The sequence below is a fragment of the Seriola dumerili genome, unplaced genomic scaffold (assembly GCF_002260705.1).
Source record: "Seriola dumerili isolate Sdu_G_001 unplaced genomic scaffold, Sdu_1.0 BDQW01000160.1, whole genome shotgun sequence".
Taxonomy (NCBI): domain Eukaryota; kingdom Metazoa; phylum Chordata; class Actinopteri; order Carangiformes; family Carangidae; genus Seriola; species Seriola dumerili.
The window spans coordinates 68,007-93,200 of record NW_019174415.1 but is presented as its reverse complement, the minus strand read 5'-3'; the positions used below and the strand labels follow the sequence as shown (position 1 = coordinate 93,200).

At 40.2% G+C, this 25,194-nt stretch overlaps 1 protein-coding gene across 3 annotated transcripts in view; it reads right to left on the bottom strand.

The window, feature by feature from the left end:
* Nucleotides 1-25,194, bottom strand: part of spock1 (SPARC/osteonectin, cwcv and kazal like domains proteoglycan 1) — an 89,707-nt gene that overhangs the window by 44,044 nt on the left and 20,469 nt on the right. For all 3 annotated transcript variants that reach the window (XM_022751583.1, XM_022751585.1, XM_022751584.1), the window contains exon 3: nt 2,010-2,018. In XM_022751583.1, coding sequence (XP_022607304.1) covers nt 2,010-2,018 — 9 coding nt within the window. The remainder of the gene's footprint in view (nt 1-2,009; nt 2,019-25,194) is intronic.

The following is a 25,194-nucleotide window of genomic DNA, read 5'->3' as shown; positions in this document are numbered from 1 at the left end:
TATGTGTATATCATGCATATAAGTGAAAAAAAGGTTAATAATCCATAAATAACCCTTTAAAACTAATATACAGATGAAGGCAGGAGGGGCACAGGTGGAGAGTTGCTGCAGCTTGCAGCGAGTGCAGCAGCAGCAGCCACTGGTAAGAAGAGTAGCAGGAAAAGTTACTGTGCATTTCAATAGATCTCTCTGTTATGTGTACAGGTTGAAGCTCGACTTTATCACTGTGAGCTCGAGACTTGTTTCCTTCCATCAACTCCCCCATTTTGAGAGTTTAAAAACACTATAAGGGATTTATAACACTCTTATGTAGTTGTAAGCAGATATTCGAACATTTTAAGTGTTTACCAAGGTGCAGTGTTTGTCAACCTGCCCCTTGAAGATGCATTTTAGATGATCTAAGCAGTGTTTTGAAATACTGTCATTCATTTTCTGTTTAAACCAGCCTCCACAGTGGCCACAAGAGGAGTTAGTAATTATCTATATTTGCTTACAAACACATTATAGTGTGTTCCCAACCCTTTGTGAAATGTTTATACAGTGCTTAGAAATTCTAGACAGGGTGAGGTAAAGTGTTACCAAAGTGGGTTTGCGGTGGAAGTAATCTGCACACAGACACACACACACACACGTACATACGCAGTGGTGGTGTCTGCATCTGAAGCAGTAACCAGAGTGAACCATATGTGTGTCAGCAGGGAGTGAGCCTGTGTCAGTGACAGTACGTGAACCAGGCAGAGAAAACCTGCTGGGTCTGAACACAGGATCTCTACCTCCTTTATTAATGAAGGAAGAGAGAGAGGGAGAGGGCGAGAGAGAGAGAGAGAGAGAGAGAGAGAGAGAGAGAGAGAGAGAGAGACAGATATAGAGATAGGAGAAAGAGGTCTAAATTAGGCAGTCGTGTGAAACAGTCCACAGAAAATGGACAGTTGACCCACTCATCCAGTCCTTGTTCTATAAATGACAACTGCCGACATTCAAGCCAACACAAAAGTTTGAAATGAGGAGATGAAACCTAATTAGCTTCTCCCTCAGGTCCTTATTTCACTCATGTCCTCACTTCTTTTTTCTTTTACTTTACGTCCACCTCTCCTGCTCTGTCTTTATTATAAAATTAACTTTATGGCAGTGAAAGTGCAAAGTAAGGTCTTACTGTGGCAAAGTTAATTTCTGCAGACTCCTGACTACAGCCTGAACTGTTTAGAGAAATGTGAGACTCGTGTCTTCCCCTAAACAATCAATTTACTCTGAGTTATTCTTATTCTTATTCTTATTCTTCTTCTTCTTATTATTATTGTTATATTATTTATCAGGCTTTAGACCAAATGTGCACGATTTGGACTAATGAAATTTTAATACTACATGTAATTTTTTTTTTTTTTTTTACATTTTAGACATATTTTACAGGATAATGCTATCCTGTTAAAAAAATGACAATGTCCCCATTCACAAAGCCAGCTCCCTAAAGAAACAGTTTTCCCAGTTTGGTGTGGATGAAGGTGACCGGCCAGCACAGAGTCCCGACCCTAAACCCTTCCATCACTTGAATGCAGACTGTGAGCCACACCTTATCCTCCGACCTTGCTAATGCTCTTGTGGCTGATTGGGAATAAATCCAGGCAGATAGGTTCTCAAATCTTGCGGAAAGTCTTCCCAGAGCAGTGGGACACCAGGAGATAGGTTTTTTTGTGAGGTTAACATTAGCCTACTGAAAACTGCTGTGCACTAACTGATACAATACTACTTGTAGAAACTGCTACATTTGCTTTTAGAGTAAGAACACTATCAAACCACTACTGCAACATTTTAATATTCTGAACTATACCACGTTACGGCTGACCAGCCACCCAACCTGCTGAGCATTTAAATCAGCAACACAACCCCTGCTCGGCAACAATGCCTTAAAGTGAGTGCCAGACACACATTACAATGTCTGCGGCTGCCAGGAAGGTACCGCAGTATGTTTCAAAGTAGTGTTATCAAGTTACAAACACAATGGATTTACTTACCTCGGCTTCCTTTAAATGTTTGCAGGGGGAGCCAGGCAGAGTAATAGAGGGGAGAGAGGGGAGAAAGAAAGAAAGAAAGGTCAGTAATAATGACACAGTGTGCGATGTCTATCAGATCTATTACTGTGTTACTCATTCTGAATACTGAGCTCAACTCTAGACATTCATTTAATAGAAATCTGATTCCGAAGGTGATAGAATACCAAAGGACTCACACATACATACGCTTGCGCTCGCGCTAACAGCATTATGAGATAGCCTCATTTGATGTGGCATGTAATTTGAAACACAGTGAGGGCAAACTGTATAGGCTTGGAGCAGAGGCACAGCATAAAGGGAGGAGAGAGAGAGAGAGAGAGGGGGGAGACAGAAAGACGGAGAGGCAGGGAAGTTGTGCAAATGTAGAAGCAGGAGTAGAACAGGATTCTAGTGTCCTTTTGATTGTGCTAAAATGTGATGGAGGGAATAAAGTGGGTGGAGAGGTTTTCCCGTTCTGAATGAACATGGATGGTGGTAAATTGGAGGATAGGTATTGTATGTTTTGTCATATACATAAGTGTTTGGTCAAATTGGAGTTACAACAGAAGTCTGATTTTTTAGCAGCTCGTTTACCATGCAAAAATTTCTTTAAACTTCAAGAAAGTTTCTGTGATACCAGTATGTAACATTGCCACAAACAGACAAGGAGACAGGAGAGTACTTCCATAGTGTAATTCATGCAATTATGTGTGGTTAAACTACTTAGCACATATTCACGTGTATTAAATTTTTGTATTGATTTATTATGGACTTTGGTGTAATGATAGTAGACAGACAAAAACAGATATTAAAGCCTAAACCCTATGAACTTGCACTGGCCTAATGTCCATAGTTAGAGCTCATTTGAGGTACTCTTTAGTCTGGTAGACTGGTAAACAGTGAATTAGTCTGTATGGCCATATTTGCACAAGATTCTATGGAGTGAATGTGTTTGTTGATTTTTATACCATCTGGACAATTTGCGACTTGTTGGTATTTTCTGCTGAGTTCATTTTGACCTGCAGATACAAACATGTTGTGTGTACAAGAGAAAGTGTATCATCTGTTCTCATCAGTATTTGCTGTGACCAGCAGAGGACTGCAGTAGAGGTGCTGCTGCCTGACATGTAATTCAGCTGTTTTTTTTGGGGGTTTTTTACTAGCTAGTGTTGCTTTAGGTTCAGAGCAGTTGCCACTGGCCGTCTTATTATTCAGTCTAAGTCTCAGGGATGACCTTTCCTTTCCCAGGACCTCCATTAATATTTTAGTGTGCTCATCTCAAAAGCATTAACTGGCTATTTTAGCTCACTGCGACACTGCCCCAATGTCATTCAAACCCTTCAAAGTGATTACAAGGAGATAAAACTCTGACGTTATTATCATATCATCTGCGTTGGAGGTGGTGCTGGAATTTTCATTCATGATTCACAATGAAGGAAGTCTTTCACTCGTGTCCATTCAAAGTTGCAAGCAAAAAAAAAATTGAACTGTTTAATTAAATCTTTTTTCGGGTTTAATTAAAATCTGTTTAAAATGTAACACAACAGCTGATGGGATTCCTTTATTATAAAACTGTACATGATGCAGTTTATTTAGCAGTGCCTCCATTTTAATTACGGTTAATTGACTGCATGTCTGTGTAAACACCTTCGTGTCGCACTGAGTAATTCCATTAGACGTTGCAGTTAAGCTGCTAAACAGCAACATCTAGTCAAGCTAAACTAGGCTGCAGTGTTCAGTCTCCCCTGAGGTAGAGAAGGAGCAGACATGTCAATGAGGAACGCAGTGGGAAAGGCCGAAAACAACTTGCCGAAAAACTTCAACTCAGCATATCCTGTATGCTTGGTAATATGGTTACTTGGCTGTGTTGTGCTCATTGTGAACCCCGGGCTCTAGTGTCAAATTCAGATTTTCAGTCAGAAATCAGATTTTTGCTGTGGTAAACAATACTTTGGTACTTAAATACTTTAATAATAGTTTCTGTTTTACGGCCCAACAGAAACATGGGTTGTTCTACAAGCAAATAACCAAAGATCTTGCTTTTCTGAAGAGGGCAGTCATTGAGTTGTGTGTCAACACATGTAAACCAAATATTCCAGTTTTCAGAAACCAGGCATGCTAGCTGTAGTACTTTATTAGAATCCAGGATACTGTGGCATGTAAACACCTTATCCAGATATCTGATTATTCTCTGTCTTATTAGCAGGTGCTTCCCTATCTTCCCTATCTACATGCTGATATAAAAGTCTGACAGTGGTAATATGGGATACAGCAGTCCTGTATGCCGAATCGCCAACAGATACTGACTTTAATAAGTGGACTGGGGACGATCCACATTAAAATAGTTCCTTTACCGATGTCCTCATAAAATTCAGTGTTTACAGTTACTGTACATTCATTCTGTCATGGGGGGGCTGCTGAACTCAATTTTTAGTACCAAAAGAATTAGCTGGACTAATGCTAATATTAATGTATTCCATGTAATAAGGGTTACAGATTTTAAAATAGGAACAAAGGAGGAATGGGTATCAGATCAGTAGATCAGCAGATACCCTAAGCTGAGGTGTTGGAATTGATATCAGGAGAGAAAAAGTTGGATTAATGCATTCCTAATGCAGAAGATAAATGTTATTGTTGCTTTCATCTCCAATTACTGATGGTCTGATGGAAAAGCTAAATCCAGCTGAATCCAGGCAGCCAGAAACCAAAGTGTGTTGACCTGTTTGCTGGATAAAAACTTGTATAATCATGTATACAAGGGGATTCATAACCTGGTTCTTCTTATTCAGTAATATATTCTGAATAAGATCAAAACCATACCAGTGTGCATGTCAACATACTAATGACTTACACATTAGCAAGAGGTCACTCTTCAAGAAAATAATTTGTTCATGCTGTATGAACTAATATTCTGTGCTTTTATTTTACTTGTGAGAACAGTTTCAAAAAGTCTTCAGTTTCTCTGATGACCTCTTCACAGTCAGGCTGTCTCCCGAGTCTCCACCAAATCAGCTTTTTTTTTCCCTCTCCAGTTTAAAGTGATGGCCCTGAGATTTCATCTGATAGCAGATCCCTGAGGAAGCCTGTGACAGGAAAAGGACCAGAATTGATTCAGAAGGAAATCAAAGTGGGAATGGCTTCAGCCCGATTAGCTTCCCTCAGCAGAGGTAACCTCCACTGAACGTGTGTGTGTGCGTGCGTGCCTGCGTGCGTGCGTGCACGCATGCACGTGCTTAAACTCACAAGTGGGTATTTGTGAGTTTGCACAAATACTCACGCTAACATTAAAATTGGCAAAGCCATGCCTGGAGTGCTGACTGAAGATGTCATAATCAGGGGATGGGGATGCAAATCTGGCCTCTTGGTGGAAACTAAACAGCATTAAAAATTTACTGTGTACTTTATGCATTTTATTCATGGGTCTGGAACCTTGCCGAATTCCTTCCCACCCTCATCTTTTTCCCCATAGTCTCTAATTCATTCCCCTCTCCTCCTCCTCCTCTCCTTCCTTCCCTCTCCACCGAGTCTCTGCTCCCCTCTTTAGGCTACATCCTGCTTATAGACAAGCACCAGTCTGGGATCTGATCAGCACCCTGTGAAGCTGATATATGAGCTTTGTGAGCAGATAGCATAACAGAGCAGAGAGTGGATTTCAGAGATACACTGCATCAGATTACTGTTAGGCCTCTGCAGAAGTGAAGAATGCTGAGTGGGACCAGTGGACACAGTTTTGCTTCAAGAATTAAGAAAAGCAACGCACACATATTCAGAGAGGGGAACAGTACTGATGAGCCTGTTCTCACAAGAAACTTTGTACTCATTAGTAGGAAATTGTACACTGTGTGAAGTCAACCAGGCCTGTCGTGTTCTCAAAATTAAGCAAAATCATCATCAAAACCCTAGAATAATTTTAACCAAAATAATTTGACCTACCCTGAGAAAACTCAGGCCTGTCACTTCTCATATACAATATAAAAAACTGTTCTTTTTAATAGAATGCCACATGATCCTCTATTAGGAATTTATACAGCCTTTACAAGAGCAGTTAAGGCCATTATATTGATGAAGGTAACAGGATTATTAGGGCTTATGAAGACTTCCTGGCCATTGTCATAATAGGCAGAATTTAATATGGAAACTCATTAACTGTCAAACACTTGACAAATTACTTGGATCAGTAGTTTTCTAAGTGACTTTTAGGGCATTACATGCTATTAACGTTATGACCAGCACTCATACCCACAGCAATGTGAGGTCCTGTGGGTTTGCCTTAACTGGCTGAGCATTATGAGTACAATTTTTGTCTGACCTCCACAGCATGGATGTGAAACTGCTGTGTAACCCTATAGCCGGTATATCTTATGATTATACGTAAATCAGAGGAAATACATCATCTAACTACAGTTTGAAAGCACCTGAACTTGTAAAAGTGGAACTTTGGCCAGGAAACATTCGTTTTTAGAGCCTATTGTCAGCATGGAGCTGAAGTTTATTAGAGATTATTAAAAGTGAAATTGAAGTCGTGCAGCAGAGGACTGTGGGTTTTACATCCTTTTTTTTCTCCATCTTTGGACCAAACCAGTTAATAATTACACAGAACAGTTTAGTCTGGTTTTGTTGACATGTTGATGAAAAGAAGTCTAGATGTGTAGGCGTTAGGAAGTTTTATAATATGTTTTTTTTTTATAAATATATAAACTTTGTTCTTTATACCCTTTGTTTCAGTGGTATTTGATGGCTACACTTTCAACATGCTTTTGCGGGTTAAAAAGTAAAATTGTTGAATATGTAACAGTGTTACTGCTGCGTGTGCATGTCACTGCTGTAATTGTGGCTTATTTACTTACACATTGTATACAGTCGAACTATGATATACAAAGGAAAATAGATTGAGCAAGGGAATGGCGCTATACGGTAAAACAGAGGGAGGAGAAGAAAAATGTACTGGATAGATGGAGGATATCAAGAGCACGAGGGACGAATAAAGAAGATGGAAAACGAAGGAATGTGTTGTAGGAGCAGAGCAGAGAGGAAATAGGAAAGAAGGTGGGTGAGGTAGAGAGGAGGAGGAGATGATGAGAAGACATGGACAGAGAAGGGAGAGGGGGTGAGGGGCACAGACAATACAGTGAGAAATAAGAAAGAGGAGAGAGGGAGAACAGAGATGGGAGTCTGCTTTTCCTGTAGTGCAGCTCCACTGGAGTCTATCCAGTATTCGTGTCTACATCCTGAAGACTGACAGGCAGCATCTCATTCATACGAACAGAGGAGTAACACAGAATATTACATGTGGTGCTGAGAAGATGAAGCAGAACACTACACCACACACATCTCTACATATTGTAGACATGCACGCACACATGCACACACAGACACACACAGACACACACACACACACACACACACACACACACACACACACCTGCTTTTAAGGATATCTTTACAAACTCAAATTAATAGGTTTTTGAAAGGTATTCAAACTTCCTCGCCTGCTCTCGCTCTCAATCACAAACACACGTACGTATGCACGTACGCACGCACACACACACACACACACACACACACACACACACACACACACACACACACACAATTAAGCTAAAAATAAACATGGCTTGATCATTACGACAGTGATTTCGGTCCAGACTGTAAAGTTACGTAAGGATCTGGCTAACCAATGAGAACATTTGCATTCACAGCCAATCCAGCCTCTCTAAACTGAGACAAACGACTTCTTTTCTTTCTGCTTACTTCCCCCCCATCTCCCCTTGGCTTTCTATTTTTATAGTCACCCTCATTCATCAACTCTCTTCTCTCCTCTTCTCCTCATTTTTTCCACTGCTGAAAACATCCCTCAACTGATCCAGAAACTGAACAATGTGGCTCAAAGCTGAACATCAAAAATCTGCTTCCTCTTCATTCTGTTCTCTCTTTTCACGTTAATGAGGGAAAAACCTTCACTGAGCGGTCTGTTATTCAAAATATCTTGCCATCTTCCCACTCTTCCGACTTCTTTCTCTTTCTAATACCCTCTCCAAACTGGCTTCCTTTCCTTTTTCTTCTATTTTCCCTCAGTTTCAGGACATTCAACATGAAATTCAATCAATTACGAGAGAAGTGGAGTGGTGGAAAGAGGCGATTGATAGTTAAGCGTGAGTTTTAGCAAAAAGTGTAGTGAGCAGAGAAGGGGAACTGGGAGGAAGAGGTTGAAGAAACAAAGAGAAAGGAAAGGACAAAGGATGAGGCTGACGATGAAGGTCTGAGACACGACGATATTTGCACAATCACAGAAATAGCAGGTGTCGCGAGGAAGAGAGTTGGTCTGGATGAATGACGTTTTGGACTCATCAAAACGACTGGTTGTCAGGGCATCTGGAGTAATATTTCCATCCAAATGTCAATTCAGCCTTTTCTCTTTTTTTACATAATAGCATATGGATAGAAGCCAGCGATGCAATGACAAAAAAGAGGATAATGAGTAATAAAAAGCCTCATTGTTTGGTCTCACCCCAATTTGTAAATTTGTGGATTCATAAATCAGAAATTAAATGACTCAGCTGCCTCATCTGATCTGATGTTACACTAAAGGTTGGGGGATTATGCTCCAGTAGAACTAGTGTGCAGGACATGTCGTCTGACCTCGCCTGAAGGCAAAAGTGTTTTTCTAGCTGCTCTGAATGGTCGCACTCAAAGGCAGGGTGAAAAGTGGTTGAACACACACTAACCAGTTGGAGTGCACTGGTTCCTTTACCCCTCCGTAATCATTGTTGTCAAAATTATGTAGTAGATGGAAATGTACTTACTTGAAATCTAATCTAATAACAATTGCAACATGAAACTAAACCAAAAATGATTATATCACAGAGATGTAATTGTTTTTGGGAAACTATCACAGGGAAAAATATCACTTTAATCTTTAAAATGTCAGAAAATGGTGAAAAATGCCACAATTCCCCAGCCAGTGATATTTTCAAATCGTTTGTATTGTCTCATGAACTGTTCAAAACCCAAAGAGATTCCATTTCTGTTCTCATTTACAATGATACATAACAAAAAAAGCAGCATATTCTCACATTTCAGAAAACAGTAAACGTTTCCATCATTTCTCCTATAATCACTTCACCACTGCCTAAAATATTATTATAAATACTATCATACTTTTTTTGTCAGTTATTCTCTGTGCCCATGCCCATAAAGATTTGTCAAGAATACATGTCTGCAGTGAGAAATGCAGATTTTGGTGCATCACCAACAATTAGTTAACAAATGAGTGAACAACTGACTGACTGCCTGAAAAAGTTACCAAGTCAGTAAGAGACGAGGATAAAGGGGAAAAAAAGCTGAAGAAAACCCAGCCACATGTTTGAGTTAAACACAGTGACAGAGGAGGAACTGAAGAGAATGAGATCAAAGCGAAGACAGACAGAAACTGACAAGGAAACACGACTAGGTCAAAACCTCGTATATTTGCGTTCTGCCTATTGTCAGCCGGTTTCAACTCTATCTGTTTGCTCCCCTCCTACCCTTCGTGCCCACATATACAGTGTTTTAACACAGCTGAATTCCCAATAAAGCTGTTTCTCATGTATATGTTTTTCTGTTTCTGTTGTCAGGCAATAGACCAAGTATGAAATAGTGACTTGAAACACAGCCCATTAATACAAGATGTTAACGCCCAAGCCAAATCCAAGCTGCTGCTCTAAATTACTAACATCCTGATTTATAACCGTGATGTTGTCTGACTATATTTACATGTAAAATGATCCCTCAGAGAGAAAGTTAGAAGCTCATTCACATCATCTGCTGTGTGATCAGAATAGAGAGGTGTGTCTCCAGATGGAAAGCCCGACCTCGCACTCTCAGGGCAATACTGTCAAGTAGCTAAGAGTTGAAGAAATCGCTAGATTTGTTGCTAGGAGCTTCTTTGAAAAAAAGACACTAAAGGAACCTGAAAATTGGTTAATCTAGAGACAAAAGGTCTAAGTTGTCAACACTGCTTGTTTGATCCAAATCACTTTGAAAGAGAAACAACCAATGCTTACTCCAACACTTGGTTGGCCCTGCTGTTGCAGTCCAGACAAAAGTCTCTTGTGATTTTTTTTTATTTTCTCCACACACCTAGCTAAGTCTCATGTTTCTTCACCGTGTAAGCCTCACAGTAGCTCACAGGCGCGTCGAGGTAACCTAGATCTAAAGCTGAGGAGGACACAGTCTGTTGAATACAGTGTAATAAATAACACAAGATGTCATGAGATTAGCTTGAGATGGCTACACGTCTGCTGCCTGCTGACCCCGGCCGCCCGATAGGTTGAGGAAACAGGAAGCAAAGAATGACTACAGGTCTGTCAGTAAAGCACACTGTACTCTGAGTATGGATCCTTGATTCTCTTATCTGTGAGGTGAGCTCCACCTGTGACTGTGCAGCCATGAGCTAGATGATGAAGAATAGACTCTGCTGCTGGCTGCTAACAGCCTCGGCTCTCACACAGTGCTTTCAGGTGGCTGCCATGCTTCCATAACCTCTCCTTGGTGTGAAAAACAAAGCTGTAGTTGCCTCTTTCTCTGCTTCTGGAAGAAAACGCAACAGCTTGCTCAACACATTTCAGTTTCCTTTTCACTCTCTCCGCTCTATACCTGACAGATGTTGCTCAATTGTCACTGTTGAGCAGGATATAGATTGTTAGAGAGGAAATTGTGGTCTGTTAATAGCCCACCCGCTTCTGCTAGTGTTGTCTACACTATATCTAAACACCCAGAGCGGAATAATTTAGTGATATTTGGAAAGAAACAGTGGAAATCAAAGAGAGAAAGACGTCTCTATTTCTCTTTTTGCTTTCTAACTGGTGACTAGATCTTCAATTTGTCACATTAGTGGGAACTTCTGCTGATAAAAAGACACATTGGCTGTAAACGAATCCATATATTTGCATTGATGAGCTGTGAGAAAGCTCCAGAATGGAGATAAATGGAAGCACAGATGAGTCAAGCACAGAAAATAAGGGCAAAGGATGGAAAAGTTCACAACAGACATTATATATTCATAAGGCAACTGTGTTTGTCTCTCTCTCGGTGTGAGTTAGGACCCTAAACAGAGATCTATTGAGTCTCACCATGAAAATACATGAAAAGTGGTTGAAATTATGCAAAAAGAGCGTGAAAGGGACGATGATAGTGGGTTTACAGCAGTGTGTTTTGGGCAGTTCTTGTTCAAGTACAAGTTCACATGCAGAATTCAAATACACTGATTTAAATTCAGTTATTTTACTTCCGCTGAAAAAATGTCCTTTATCTTTATCTTTAAATACCATCCTATCTGATAGAATCCCTCTGCTCCTGTCGGTATCCCACGGTGATAGTGCAGACGTGGCGACAGGCCAAGTGGTAAGCCAATCATACACAGGCTCTCTTATCTGCCTGCTCCACTGGGGAAACAAGGGAAGAGCTCAGGAGGATGGAGAGATAAATGTTCTTTCTTTACTCCAAGTACATTACTCTGCTCTGTTTAATCTTCTTCTCTCGCTCCTCTCCTCCCTCCACCTCAGTTCCCCTCAGTAAGTTTGCAGAGTTTCCTCTCCCCCTCAGCATGTTAGTAGAGCTGTCCTGAACCAGTCAGAGCAGTCTTGCACTTAGCTTCTCCTTACCGGCCCCCCCAACTCTTCCTCATTCGCCTTCATTCTGCCCTGACACTTTTTGTCTTTCTTCTTGTTTGCCTGTGTGTTCACAGAGTAAATGCCAGTAGAAAGTTCAAAGGAAGCCTGTGGGAAGAGGCTCCTGCATTTCACTGTTTGTGTGTGTGTGTGTGTGTGTGTGTGTGTGTTTATGTGCATGTGTGTCTTTGTGCTGATACCTAGCTGTCTCTAAGGCTTTGTCAAACTAAATGCAAGTCAAATGAATGCAGACAAAACATCCACACCAGGCCCAAGACAAGCTCACACACTAGACTATTCCCAGAGTGTTTTCATGTTCGCCGCATGTGAATGGAACATTTGTTGGTTTAAAAAAATGTTAAAATTATAGTCTGTTCTTTTTTTTATTCCCACCATGTGGGTTTTTCTGGAGGTCACCCAAACTATATTTATAGTAAAAGCTGAGCTCAGCCATAATCTAAACTAGTCCACATATCCCCCAATTTACTGGTCCATGTTCTAAGACAGTGATTTATTGTTAGAGCTTATAGTGTGCTTCATGAACAGAGAGTCTGATATCACAGCAGGCCAATGCATGAGGAAAAATGCTGATATTTACGGTCAATCTAAAAATCCTGGTGAGATCAGATATCACCTAACTAAGATACTGTGTCTGACTGTACACCAGCACCACATATATAATACTTATGGGTCTAGAAGAGATAAAGAGCTTCATTTATTGTGCTCCCTGAAAAGTTTGCAGGTTTTAGGGCTACAACTATCATCTTATCTTCATTATCAATGATCAACTTACTATTCCACATCCAAAGATATTCAATTTCATGTAACATATGACGTAGGAAAGTAACAAATCTTCACAATGGAGAATCTGGGACCATCATATGTTTAACATTTGTGCTTAAAAACATATTTTTTTAATTTTTGAGTAATCAATTAAACCTTTTAACTCTAGCAGGGTTATTCACATCCTCTCTTGGTTATCTCTGACCATCTCAGAGGAATGATAGTAAAACAATGTATTTCTGCTCAAGCACGGCTTTTTACTCTGCAACTTTTGTTTTTGAGGATAACAACTGACCAAGGAACATGTTACTGTTCAATGATCCGAAAAACACTGATACTGACTAATACTGACCCCTTTATACTGAGAATCCCCAATTAGTTTCCCATTTTGTGTCTCCAAGGCAAACACAAAAGCTAGACAAAAAAATCAAAGGGCTATGTTTTAAATTAGAGCCAGCAAATGTCAGCAAGACTACTGTGAACTTTCCTTCATTCCATATTTATCACCTGAGGGTGCATCTTAGGAAACAGCACTGCACACAGGGCACAAGTCAGGATTTGACCCACAGTGAGTCAGCTGGGCCATAACAACAGATCTCTCTCTCTCTCTCACACACACACACACACACACACACACACACACACACACACACACACACACACACAGATGGACAAATAAAGTGGATATTCTTAGACAAAAACAGCACTGCCATCGCTCAAGGGAAGGAAAGATGACTTTAAGCAGGACAGGACAAATATTGTTCTCCTTCACTGTTACATCCACTGTCTTCTAAACACAACAACAGCAGTCTGCACTGTGTCTGATCAAAGTTAGTAGTAAAGACTGCTAACTGAACCCCCCCCCCCCCACCACCACCACCACACACACACACACACACACACAGCTCTACAACCCACCCACAGCAGCCAGGAGCTAATTTCACACAGTCTCATGGGAGTTTAAAAGGCTTACTCAGGAGCAGAGTTAGTGAGGGAAACAAAGACAAAAGAGGTAAAGGTGCTGATGTAGGAAAATAAGAAGGGGAATGAATTGGAAAGGTGAATGCAGGGTAAAAACCACAGAGAAGGAGAAAAGGAGACGAGCACTGAGGAGAGAGATGAAGCAAAGATGGCAGATTTTAAAATGTTGTAGCAGCGAAATGCAGCTGCGGGCACAACTGAGAGACATCTTTATCCAAATAAGCACAAAAGTAAAGCCTGCTCAAACAATGCACAAAATCCTTTTTATGCTTCAAGACGAACAGCACAGATATTATTCATGTTTTGTTACCTTACAACTAAGTTTGTGACAGTAGAGTTTAGTTTGGAGTTTCTCATATTATACTAGCCTATACCTGCAAACACAGTTTAAATGTGACTTTCAAAACATATGTTTCACACATCAGCAAAGGTGTGCAGCTAACATTGGAAATTCACAGCAGTCAGGATACAGCGTAATGCATAAATTATTCATCAAAATGACGCTAATGATGATGAATACACACATTGTCATTGCCAATTAATGACAAACATGAAGAAATCATCACTTACTTGTTAGTCAGATATTAAAAATAATATTAAGAAAAATCATGAACAATTTACCTTAATTATGGACTTACTAGAAAAGAACTGTTATTTTTGTGCCGCTTGAGTTCATGTTCAAGTGTTATGAGGAGAAACAGACTTTCCATAATGTCCATAGTAATAATGACTGTCGATGTGGTCCAGTAGTTCTTCACTAAGGAGAGAGAAGCAACCAACAGATGAACAAAGCTCTTTTAGGATCAGTGGGACACATGAGTCCAGATGGTGTTTGACCTTCTTCTAGTCTGAGTGGTTAATCCTGTCAGATCTCTTTCCAGGGGCCAGTCTCTGCTGGACCACAATAGCCCCAAACTCCAGTTTCAGGATGGGGCAGAATTCCCAACTCTTCAATTTCCTACCCATCACACTTGACCAAGGTGCAAGCACAACATTATCGTTATCACACATGCAATTACACCCCTATATATCCTTTAAACTTTACCAGCCACATGGATGGAGCCGGGTATCGAACCTCCATATTTTGTGGTAACAAACAAAATGTTTCCGTCGCCGTCGAGTATTGAAAACTGTCAAAACTGTCAAGGCTGGAAGTTAATGTCTGGTAAAGTCCATAATGTTGTTTACTGATTCACACAGTTGCTTTTTGCCAGTTTTTGGCTGCTTTATTTAGGTAAAGTTCATTTGTAGCTTCTTCTGCTGGGCAGGAGTATATATTTAAGAGCTCTGGTTCGTTTTCTTACATGAAAGTTTACAGAGTCTACAGAAAAACGTGTTTATATTATATTAAGTAAGGTATGGATAGAGTACCAAAACTCAGATATGGAGTTGGCACTATAGGATTGAAAGATTTCAGTGGGATGAGGAGATGGTGACTTCCTGGCCAATTCTTCTTTGCCATTTCTTCTTTTACTGTCAACAAACCATTTCATGCATTGGACTAGAGCAACATGGAACCAAATGCATTATCTTCTTCAGACACAGACAGAAGGACACACACAGCACACATGCACAAACACACACACAAACACAAATTGCTGTGTTTTCCTCATCGCCTCTATCATTCTAACCTGCTATTAGTCTCTCTCTCTCTCTCTCTCTCTCTTTCTCTCAAACAAACAACACCAGGGCCCTAACAACCCCACATGGGGATTGGCCCCTTCCAACTGGGTGATCTCTGCACTGATTGGCTGAAGGATGCTCCTTGACTCTGCAGGGGTAATACAATGATCTTGTGCAATTATTATTTATTGTATTCTACCAGCCATGTCTGAAATGACATAGAGAAAGGTCTTTCTTTTTTATTTTGAGTTAACAAAAACAATCAAATTTAATGAGCCCTCCTGGGAGAAGTGCCCGCCCACTGAATTCACTGGTTGATTGTGACAGTAGAGTTCACCCTTTGGAGGTGAAACAAGGATTTGCAACAGTTCCTGATCATACACAACCTCCATTCTGTTCTTCACCCTCTCACCTTCTTCTTATGATGATATATAGCACAGTCAGAAAGCATTAAGAAAGTCATATGTTTTTTCATTGTTTTCGTTCGACTCCAGGACATTTACTTTGAAAACCCCTATGAGGTTACAGTTCTGACTTAAAGTTTAGGTTTTGGGTGACTGGTGTAGAACTTGCTCTTTTTATACATATTCCCCCCATATCAAACTTACAGACAAAGCAATCCAAACAGTGGCCAAACAGGTCTTCATCTAAATCTACTGCCAAATTCATATGTTGCCGTACAATTTCATCCAATGCAAGCAACAATGAACACGAACAGCTGTGCATATGGTTTGCAAGCACTCGCCAGCTCGGAGCATTCTGTATCCTCTGCGCACCACAAGAGATCTCTAATACACAAGCAAGACAGTGTGGTTAAACCATACCTTCACTGACACACTTATAAATCAGTGTTTCTGCATCCTGGGTGTTTTTACAGTAGCATGTCTGCAGTGCACACTGGCCTTCATGCCTAGTTTTACCTTCCATCCTTCCATCCATAACTGCTGCTACTAACTACTACTACTGCTGGAATGACACTCTGGGTCTGTTGTTAATTTGAAAACAACATACGTGTTTATGTTCAATCCCACTTGAACATAAATTGAATCCTGTTAGCTGCATGTCATCTCCTCTCTCTCCCGCCTTTCCTGTCACTCTCCTCTGTAGCTGTCAAAAATATAAAAAAGGCCGAAATGCCAAAAATAAATAAAGAAAGAAATACAGTGAGCTCAGAACACTGAAAATACATAGAGAAATACTGGGGTGATTGTTTTTTTTTAAAAAAAAAAACCTGTCTTGACCTCCTACAGATCGAAACTTAAACTTGACTGATGGCCGACCGGTGCCATGATTGGTTCCTTGAAGGCATCCCCAGGTGATGATGACAGGCTATCTATAAAGTATATTAACCTTGAGTAATGTGGTTTCTTTGTCAGCCTTAGCACGGAGGGTTGCTTAAGTTCTGAGTCAGCAGTTCACAAACTTGTGGTTTTGGTTTCATTTCAGATCCAGTGTGTAGGTGTGTAGACCAAAACATGTTGTGTTCTAATTCTTTGTGACTGTCCTGCTGGATCCTCTAATCCTGTCTAACACAGATGTCACAGACACCTTCCAAACACAGAAGTTGCCTTTACACTTTCTCCAGCTGGTCGTTCAACAGCTAAACCCTGTACTATCATCTGGAAATCTTGTAATTCATGATTCATTCATGATGATAATTACACTGAATTTTACATGCGCTCTCAAACAGTGAAAGTGAACATACTGGGGTGAGTAAAAGCTGTTATTGCTCTCTTTCTCTCTCTCTCTGCTTAGTTCTGAACCACAATATCAGTCTACTAACTCGTCTTTCAGCCGTGCTCTAGAGGAGGTGCTTTTACACGCACCATCAATTTGAGTCTCTCCAGCTGCTCACTGGAAAGCGATGTATTTCTACACTCGGCGGCAACAGAGTTCAGTGGCTTACTCACCATTTTATATCCACTTAGATCAGTCTAGTCAGCCTTAATGCTTCTTTTAAAATTCTTCTGGCTAGTGGTATAATTACAAGATCAGTATAATTAGACTGAAAACATGAGGGTGATGCTAAAGATACCGAGTAGACGGGGAGGCTTGAAGCAATCCGCTCTTAAAACAACAGTGACCCCTCTGAGGAGCACTCAGGTCATCTGTGCTTAAAGCTTTTATTCAAATATCTCTCTGGACTGAGATGTGGAGAACTCCCAATCCTCTCACACGCTCTTCGTTGTCATGCCGTGGATACAGTGATTCAGTCAGGGTGACAGAGGAGCTTAATAACACTTGCAGAAACCCTGCTGTAAATGCAGATTTGTTTTGGTTGAGGCTCTGTAAGTCAGGAGCCCCTCTGCGAGGTCCTCTGTGTTTAGAGAACCTGCTGTGAATAGCCAACGAGAGCTACATCATTCACTTCAAGAATGAAACGTGCTGTGGAGGCCTGTCAGGTGATTTATCCACAGACCCTTCATCAAATACAACCTACGAGGAATGCAAGACGAAGCTATGCTCTGTTTTTCATCATTTTCATTTGTTACGCGAATCACCAATAAAGGAAGCGACGAGAGACACATTTCTGCTGCTAGTTGACATTATTGTCATTTTCTCCCTTTCACTACTGATTTTCTCCTCTTGTCCCCTCTGGAGAGCCAACGGAAACTCCAAAAGCGTCTATTTATCACGATATCATTTCTTTCATACATCTTTCATTTCTTTCCATCTCCTTCCTAACAGCTGTTAAACGAGATCTGAGCTTCTGCATGCAGAGGCGACATTTACAAACCTATGGATTTTTTCCTTTTAGTTTTCCTCCACCGTGCTCTTCCTTTCCGCCGCAAATTATTGTTGTGGTTATAGGCCTTAACCTCAGTGTGTCTGCATGTTAGCGTGTGTGCATATAAACCTTTTTCTTGCAGGAGTGCACTTATAGCTATTCACACCCAATTCACAAAGGATCAAGTGTGAAACAAGAGGAACATTTTCTCTAGAAGAGTTGCTGTTTTCCTATTATTGCTCTCTTTGCTTTGTTCTCTGCTTTCTCTCACCACTCATCCCCTGGTGCCCCGTCTTTGACTTTCTCCATTTCTGAATCACTCCCATTATACCGAACAATAAGCATGGTGGTAAATGTGCACTGAAGAATAAAAACCTACATGAACACATTAAAACAGGACAAGGGAACTTTTGAAAGAGGCTATAACACATAAAATTTTAAATTCATAAGCAATAAAAAAAAATCCACTTTTCTCTTCTCTTGTGCTTCTGTCACACTGTGTTATATTTTACCTTTTCAGCCAAAGGTTCTGTTCTCTAAAAGGATTATAAATAACAAAAAAAAACTAAACAAAAAAAAAAAACTTTGTAAGTGTTGAAAATACTATTATATAAGAAAAGCCTGTTCCCACATTGAGAGAGGTGTACATGGTGGGTGTAGGGGGCGTGGAGGTTTTGAACTTAGACATATAAATTAGAGTAATGCAAATTCAGTTTTCATTGCAGCTAACTGAATCTGCAGCTAAATGAACATAATAAACTATCTGAGCAGGAAAAAACTCTGCAAATTAAGGACAAAAGGTGATGATGCTGAAAGTGTGTGAGACTATATGATCTATGTGATGTGAAATATGCAATACCAAGGCCATTCTGCTGCCCTTTCCTCACTATTTTTTAAAACAGTGTTATCATTTTTTTTATTCATTTTCATTGATGAAATTCTTCTTTTTTTTTTGTAACCATAATGGCATGTTTAATTTTGCCCGCATTGTATTTCTCCCACGCTGGCCTACATCTTAGAGATTTGTGTTATATCTATATTTTATAATTTCAAAATTATATTCTACACCAAGTTTCAAGTCCTTCACATCTATCCACCCTCGAAAATTGAAATCCTTCTTTTCAAAAAATGTCCTGCAGAGCCAGTATCCGCTCTCTCTGGAGCAGATCTGGAGCAGTTCAAGGTCCTACCTCTCTCCTCCAGACTGTAAATTCCACACAGAATGAGCTGAACGGATGAAAGATTGCGTCAGTGACACGGCCACAGTCAATAAGCAGTGTAATCACAAACACAATCATCATCACCATCATCACAACAGTTATGATCACCATAATCAGCATCATAATCATAAAGCTGACAGGGGACGCTAATCAAAATGCTGATAGTAGAGTGGAAAAATAATTGAAATGGATGTGAAGGTATTTATCTCCATTTTAAAGCTGTTTTTTTTTTTCCTCTTGACTTCAAGACTTACAAACATGACTGAAGCGAGGGAGCCTGTTCTACATTTTGTGTGCCAGTGAGACTGCATGCTGCTGCGTTTGTAGCTGTGCATCTGAGCGTGTGTGTGTGTGTGTGACTATGCAGGGCAGAGAATATGTTTGTCAGTGCAGCAGGGAGAGGAGAGAGTTGTCGTCAATATTGAGAGCCGATGTTGGAAACTGTTCTGGCAGAAAAGTTCCAGGGGAAATAGAATAAAAGGAGAGATATAATAGGGGGAGTTAATTATTGCGCTGGGCTGAGAGAAAGGGGGATGACGAGCTGGAAATAGAGAGAGAAGTTAAAGGTCAGACGTGGGAGGAAGATGAAGTGTTGCTGTATTGATAGGACGTGTGACAGCTGTGGAGTTATTAGAATAATTAGAGTGATAAGTGTTGTCAGTGTCACAGAAGACTAAGAAGAGAGAGGTTTTTGATCTTTTGATCAAAAAAATTATTCCTGAATAAATATCTGCTGATCGTAATCAGTACAGTAATTGACCAAACATACGCCAGGCTTTTAAAAGGAAAATCCTGAAGTACATTATTTCCCATAAACTGTGTGACCATTGTGATTCTATGGACCATGCAAACTCTATGACTCATTTGAAATGCTTGTCTCGTCTAACCAAAATGAAACACAGAAAGAAGTTCCCTGGAAAGACCACGTCAGCTGACTGCGTAAAGGATCAACATCCATGTCAATAGTCGCGAGTGCAAGTTAGCACAATGAATGATCACATTTATGAGGAAATATTGCACAATAAAAAAATACCAGTTTTCCTTAAAAGGCAGGTGGGTGAGAAGAGGCCATCCACTGTATATGCCTATTCTGAAGTTCTGCTGCTGACTCTCTGGTTCATTAGGTGGAATTTCTGCTTGCGTCAGTGACATTTTGAGCTGAGCTGGGCGACTTCCCACCACCTGAAGCTTGGCCCGGACTGCCAAAAGTGAGTAGCTCTTTTCCTATGTGAGTCTTGCATTCTTCTTCCATCACCGCTGACAACGTGGCAGTGAGTCCTGGCCAGTCTGCCTAGTGTCTCGGTGCAGTGTTAATCAACCTAAAGCTGACATATCCAAGCTCATACCGTTGCCTATCTTGACTACTGTAATTTCCCTCCAGCTGGTCAAAACCCTAAATCTAAACAAAGTTCAGAAGTGGATTTTGCAGCCTGGTTCTTAACCTATTTGGCAAGTTGCACATTATTTCAATTCTTCTGCTAAAATATCTGATTTTGCAGTACAATATCCATGTGTAGTGACTGCAGCATTATGTATTATTCAAACCATCATTCAAAAATCATGGCTCATGGATGTGAACCGCAGTCTCTCTGGAGTGACAGTCATCCCCCACTCCACTGCCCCTATTAAATGTAGCGCTTTATTCTTTCAAAAACTGTGTTGCCCTTGAACATAGTCCATTGATTTTGTTTTGTAGGAAATGTAATTGCGGTTGCAGTTTAGCTGTATAAAAACATAACTGAGACATTGTTGCCTTGCTTCTTCTTTAGTCTCAATAAATCTGTGACCCAAGGTGTCTGTGTGAAACACAAACAAATTTCATATCAAGCTGGAGAAACGCAGGATCAGACCCTGCAACAGAGGAGAAAACAAGGCTTGACAAGAGAGGTTAAAGAGTGCACAGTGGCAGCTAGTTTGTTTTACAAATTGAAGATACTGAATTATGCAATAATACACTGCTTTAAAAAAAAAAAAAAAACGTGTCAAGAACTCACCAAAAACGGCAAAATCTAAGTGTGTATTGTGTGTGAGAGATAATTGCATGGGGATGAAAAGGAGCACATAATTTCTCTGGAGTGCTCTTGTTAAAAGTGCAGATAAGTCAGTGAGCTCTATTTTGTCTCTCTGGATGACAACATAAGCTCCTGTGTCTTCAGGCTGACAACAAACATTCATGGGCAACTTTTCCTGTTTTGAGGCCTGTTTCAAATACAGATTTGAGTTCCCTAACGTACAGCCAGCAAATCATCATATTTACAAAGCAACAGCAACGTCTGGTAGAAACAATTCACTTTGATACCTCAATTACAGACAAATGCCTTCACTTCCCTGTTAAGCACTTCAGGGCAGCACAAAAACAGAGAAGCCAGTGATAAATGACAGTAAAAACAATAAATGAAAAATACAATAGGAATACTGATTTCAATGACTTTCATTGCCAATCTTTATGTAAAAAAACGTTGCCTTTCTGTCATGGAGTGCAGCTACAGCTCTCATAATTTCCACTTATCTGCACCAACTCTAATAATAATTATTCCAGACATCAGGCACCTTTCTTTGCAAAATAATCTTAAGTATACGAATATATATAAGTTAAGTATAATATTTAATCATTGTGGCCAAGAATCGTTGCCATGACAACAAATAAACATTTTTGTCATAGAAAAAGATACGTAGGTGCCGATGGTCATGATTACACAAGATATTAGGTCTAATTTCTGCCCTCACCCTTGAAGAAACAGCCGACCTAACAGTACCTCAAGTGTGTGTTTTATTGCCACCAGTGTGCTTCTGTACTTGATGTGTATTTGCAAATAAACATGATTCTACAATAGCTGAGACAGCCCACTGCAACTAAAGGCCTGTCTCCACATCTATTTTAATCAGTACAGCTGTCTACACAGGCTGTGTGGTTTTTTTTTTTTTTTTTTGCATGTAACTACAGTGATTGTGTCCAATGTCCTACACTGAACTCTGTGCCTGAACGCACCCCATGTGCCATTACTATGTGACAGTAATGTTATGATCTCGAGTTGTCACATGTCACTTAGATTGGTTACCAATTGTCAAGAAGGTCGATACGAGCCGGTCAGCAGGCAGACGCCGTGAGAGAACAGAGGAAAGAGAGAGGACCTGACCTATACCCCAACTCCTAACAACCAATCATTTTACCAGTAATAAAACACAATTAAATGGACGGAAGAAAATACAAAGCAAAATATCACCACACTGGCATTTTAATTTCTACTTTAAAAAACAAGCTATAAGTAAAACACAAGGAAACCTAAAAACAAACCCTACTTTCATCAGTTTGATAACACACACAGCAGTGGAAACTCCACTCTCCATTAGCACAGCGAGACAGATTCATCTTCACGTTTCATCTGGACCCAAGACAGCTGTTAAGTTGCACTCCCTCACTGTTTCTTTTGTTCTCAGATCTACCAGGATGGATGTGTTTCACTGCTGTAGTTCCCAAGTCAGAGAGCACAGCGTCAGACAAACAGTAAACAAATCAAAGTGCAGCTCAGGGCAAGTGTCACATGAGGTCAGAGATCAAGGCAACGTTAAATAGCAGCGCTCCTAGTGAAATAGCTAAGGAACAATGCCTGTAGGGGCTGAATTGGGTATCTACTGTGTAATACTGTAATTTCAAGGTTCCTTTATTCACAGTAGGATTTTTTTTCCACCACTTTCCATCCTTCTATTTCCATTTCTTTTTTAAATTTACGACTGAAGCAACACGCATTTCATCTGAAAATAAAGGACAGCAAAGGACACCAGTATGCACACGCGTTCACACAGACGCACACACACGCACACGCACACACATACAAAAGAACATGATTAAATCATTTTTTCATCAGGGCCTCAGGCTCCCCGATGACACACAGTCAAATGTGGAAGCATCACAGCAAGCAGGCAAACATACAGATGACAAAGAGCTCCTAAATGGAAAATAGTCAGATCACCTGTCTAATAAATATACAGCAGAATAAAAAAAAAATGCAGCAAACAGAAGCAGTGCTGCGATACACTCAAAGAGGAAAGTATCTTACACGACAGTAGCACAACCCAGTTGCAATTCATTGCAGTTTCATAGGATGCAAGTCCGTTCTTTTGTGCATGTGTCTGTTTGGTAAAATTGTGCCTCCATGTAAAACGCTTTGCACTGGTTGTGCTTATGTAAATTAGGCAGCGAGGTGCATTTTCAGCACTCCTCTTGGCATGAAATTGTGGTTGCGTTGCCACCCATTTAGACTACCTCTTATCACAAGCGCAGACACAAAGAGCAGTTCTTTGCTTCTTTAGCGCACACAGAATAGATGTCCTTAGTGTAGGTGAGTTTTGTCGCTTTCACTTTAATTTTCACATTTCACCTATTTCAGTACATGTAAATAAACTTATTGAAATTCTCAATATCTAATGCAACTGAAGCTTCGCTACATTTGATTAATGGTCGATTCATACAAATAATGTCATCCGTAAGGTTTTGTTCTCAGGTCTTTCCTTTTCTGAGTTGCTTGAATCCTGTAGCCGTTATACAGCAGCAAGGCACCTTTCCATCTGCAGCTTGTGATTTGAGTGTACATGTGTCAAACAGCATGTGTACATTGATAATTAATGCGCCAACATCTAACAAAATAGGTACAAGAACTCGTGTGCATTTCTACACAACAGGGGAGCTCTTCCATGCAGATTTAAGATGTAAGTGCCAAATCATTTGCAGCACAGGACGCATCCCGAGGTTGCATCCTGACCTCGATCAGAGATGTGAAATGAATATTTATACATGTTAAAATAAAACACTTTGTCCTCTGGACAAAAAAAACAAAAAACATATTTTCTGACCTATAAATTGAACTACTTATGCGGAACTATTGGTATTCCCAGATAACTGAAAGCAACCTCTCTCTATTAATCACTTAATCAAACAAAATATGCAGAACCTAACAATGACACACAGGTTACTGTTATTGTGCCTGTGGAGGAGACTCCACCTCCTGATACTGAGTTCCTCCAATCAACAATGTGTTCATCCTGCTCGGCTCCAGGACTGCACTTCTGTCTTTGGTCACTGAAATTAAAAAGTAATTTGGCCACATCTTTCTATATGTATGTGTGTGCTTGTGTATGTACATATGTATGTGTGTGTGTGTTTGTGTATGTGTGTGTGTGTGAGAGAGAGAGAGAGAGAGAGAGAGAGAGAGAGCGAGAGAGAGAGAGAGAGCGGAGAGAGAGAGAGAGAGAGAGAGAGATGACAAAGCAGTAATAGGCAGCAGGCTGGCTCCAAAAACAAATCCAATACTGACTCTGAACCACAAAGTGGAATCAAACAGATCAAAATAGGCAGTTCTGTGCGTGTGTGCATGTGTGTGTGTGTGTGTGTGCGCGCAAGTGTGTCAGAAAGTTTGTTCACGTGTGTGTAGTCCTGATGAGATACTAATGTTACTAACGACACACACATAACAGGATTTTAGGTAAAAGGTAATCCAAGGTAAAAATGTACAGACATGTTTTCATTTGTTTCCAACATCACAGATTCATGTTAAGCTCTTAGACTCAGAAGAACGAAACACTCCCCGCCGCATGGAGATCTTCAAATCAGAAACTCTAATTACTCTGAAGCTATCGGCGAACCACATTTATCTGGTCCTTTAGACAAATCAGCACACTAACTATTGTTATGCTGCATTTGCATCAAGGCAGGAAATTAAAAGGGGTTTTGTTTGTTTTTTTACACACATAGAAGAATTAGAGGCTTAGAAATTGGGATTTTCTGGGAACAAAATAAGCAATAAACCCAAACAAAATGTAAAAAGAATTCCCATTAGGACAGTTGATGTGTTGAATATTTTTGATTGTATGCGCTCCTATGCTTACATATGATCATGAAATTTTATATTCCAATTTCCTTTTGTATTATTGTTGCATTTATTGCTTTATATTTTATGTGTGTAAAGCCTATCCTACAGTAAAATACTTAGATACAGCAAAGATCTGCTGTCCTCATGAGGATCAATAAAGTTTCGTATCGTCTTATCTCATCATATAAAGTCAGCAGCATCTGCAGACTTGGCCTGGAGTTGTTGTCCATTTTACTGTCATCTACTGGCATGTGGACATCAACAAACCCAAATAGCTTCCCTGCAGGCGCACACAAGCGCATTTGTTGATTGTGTTCT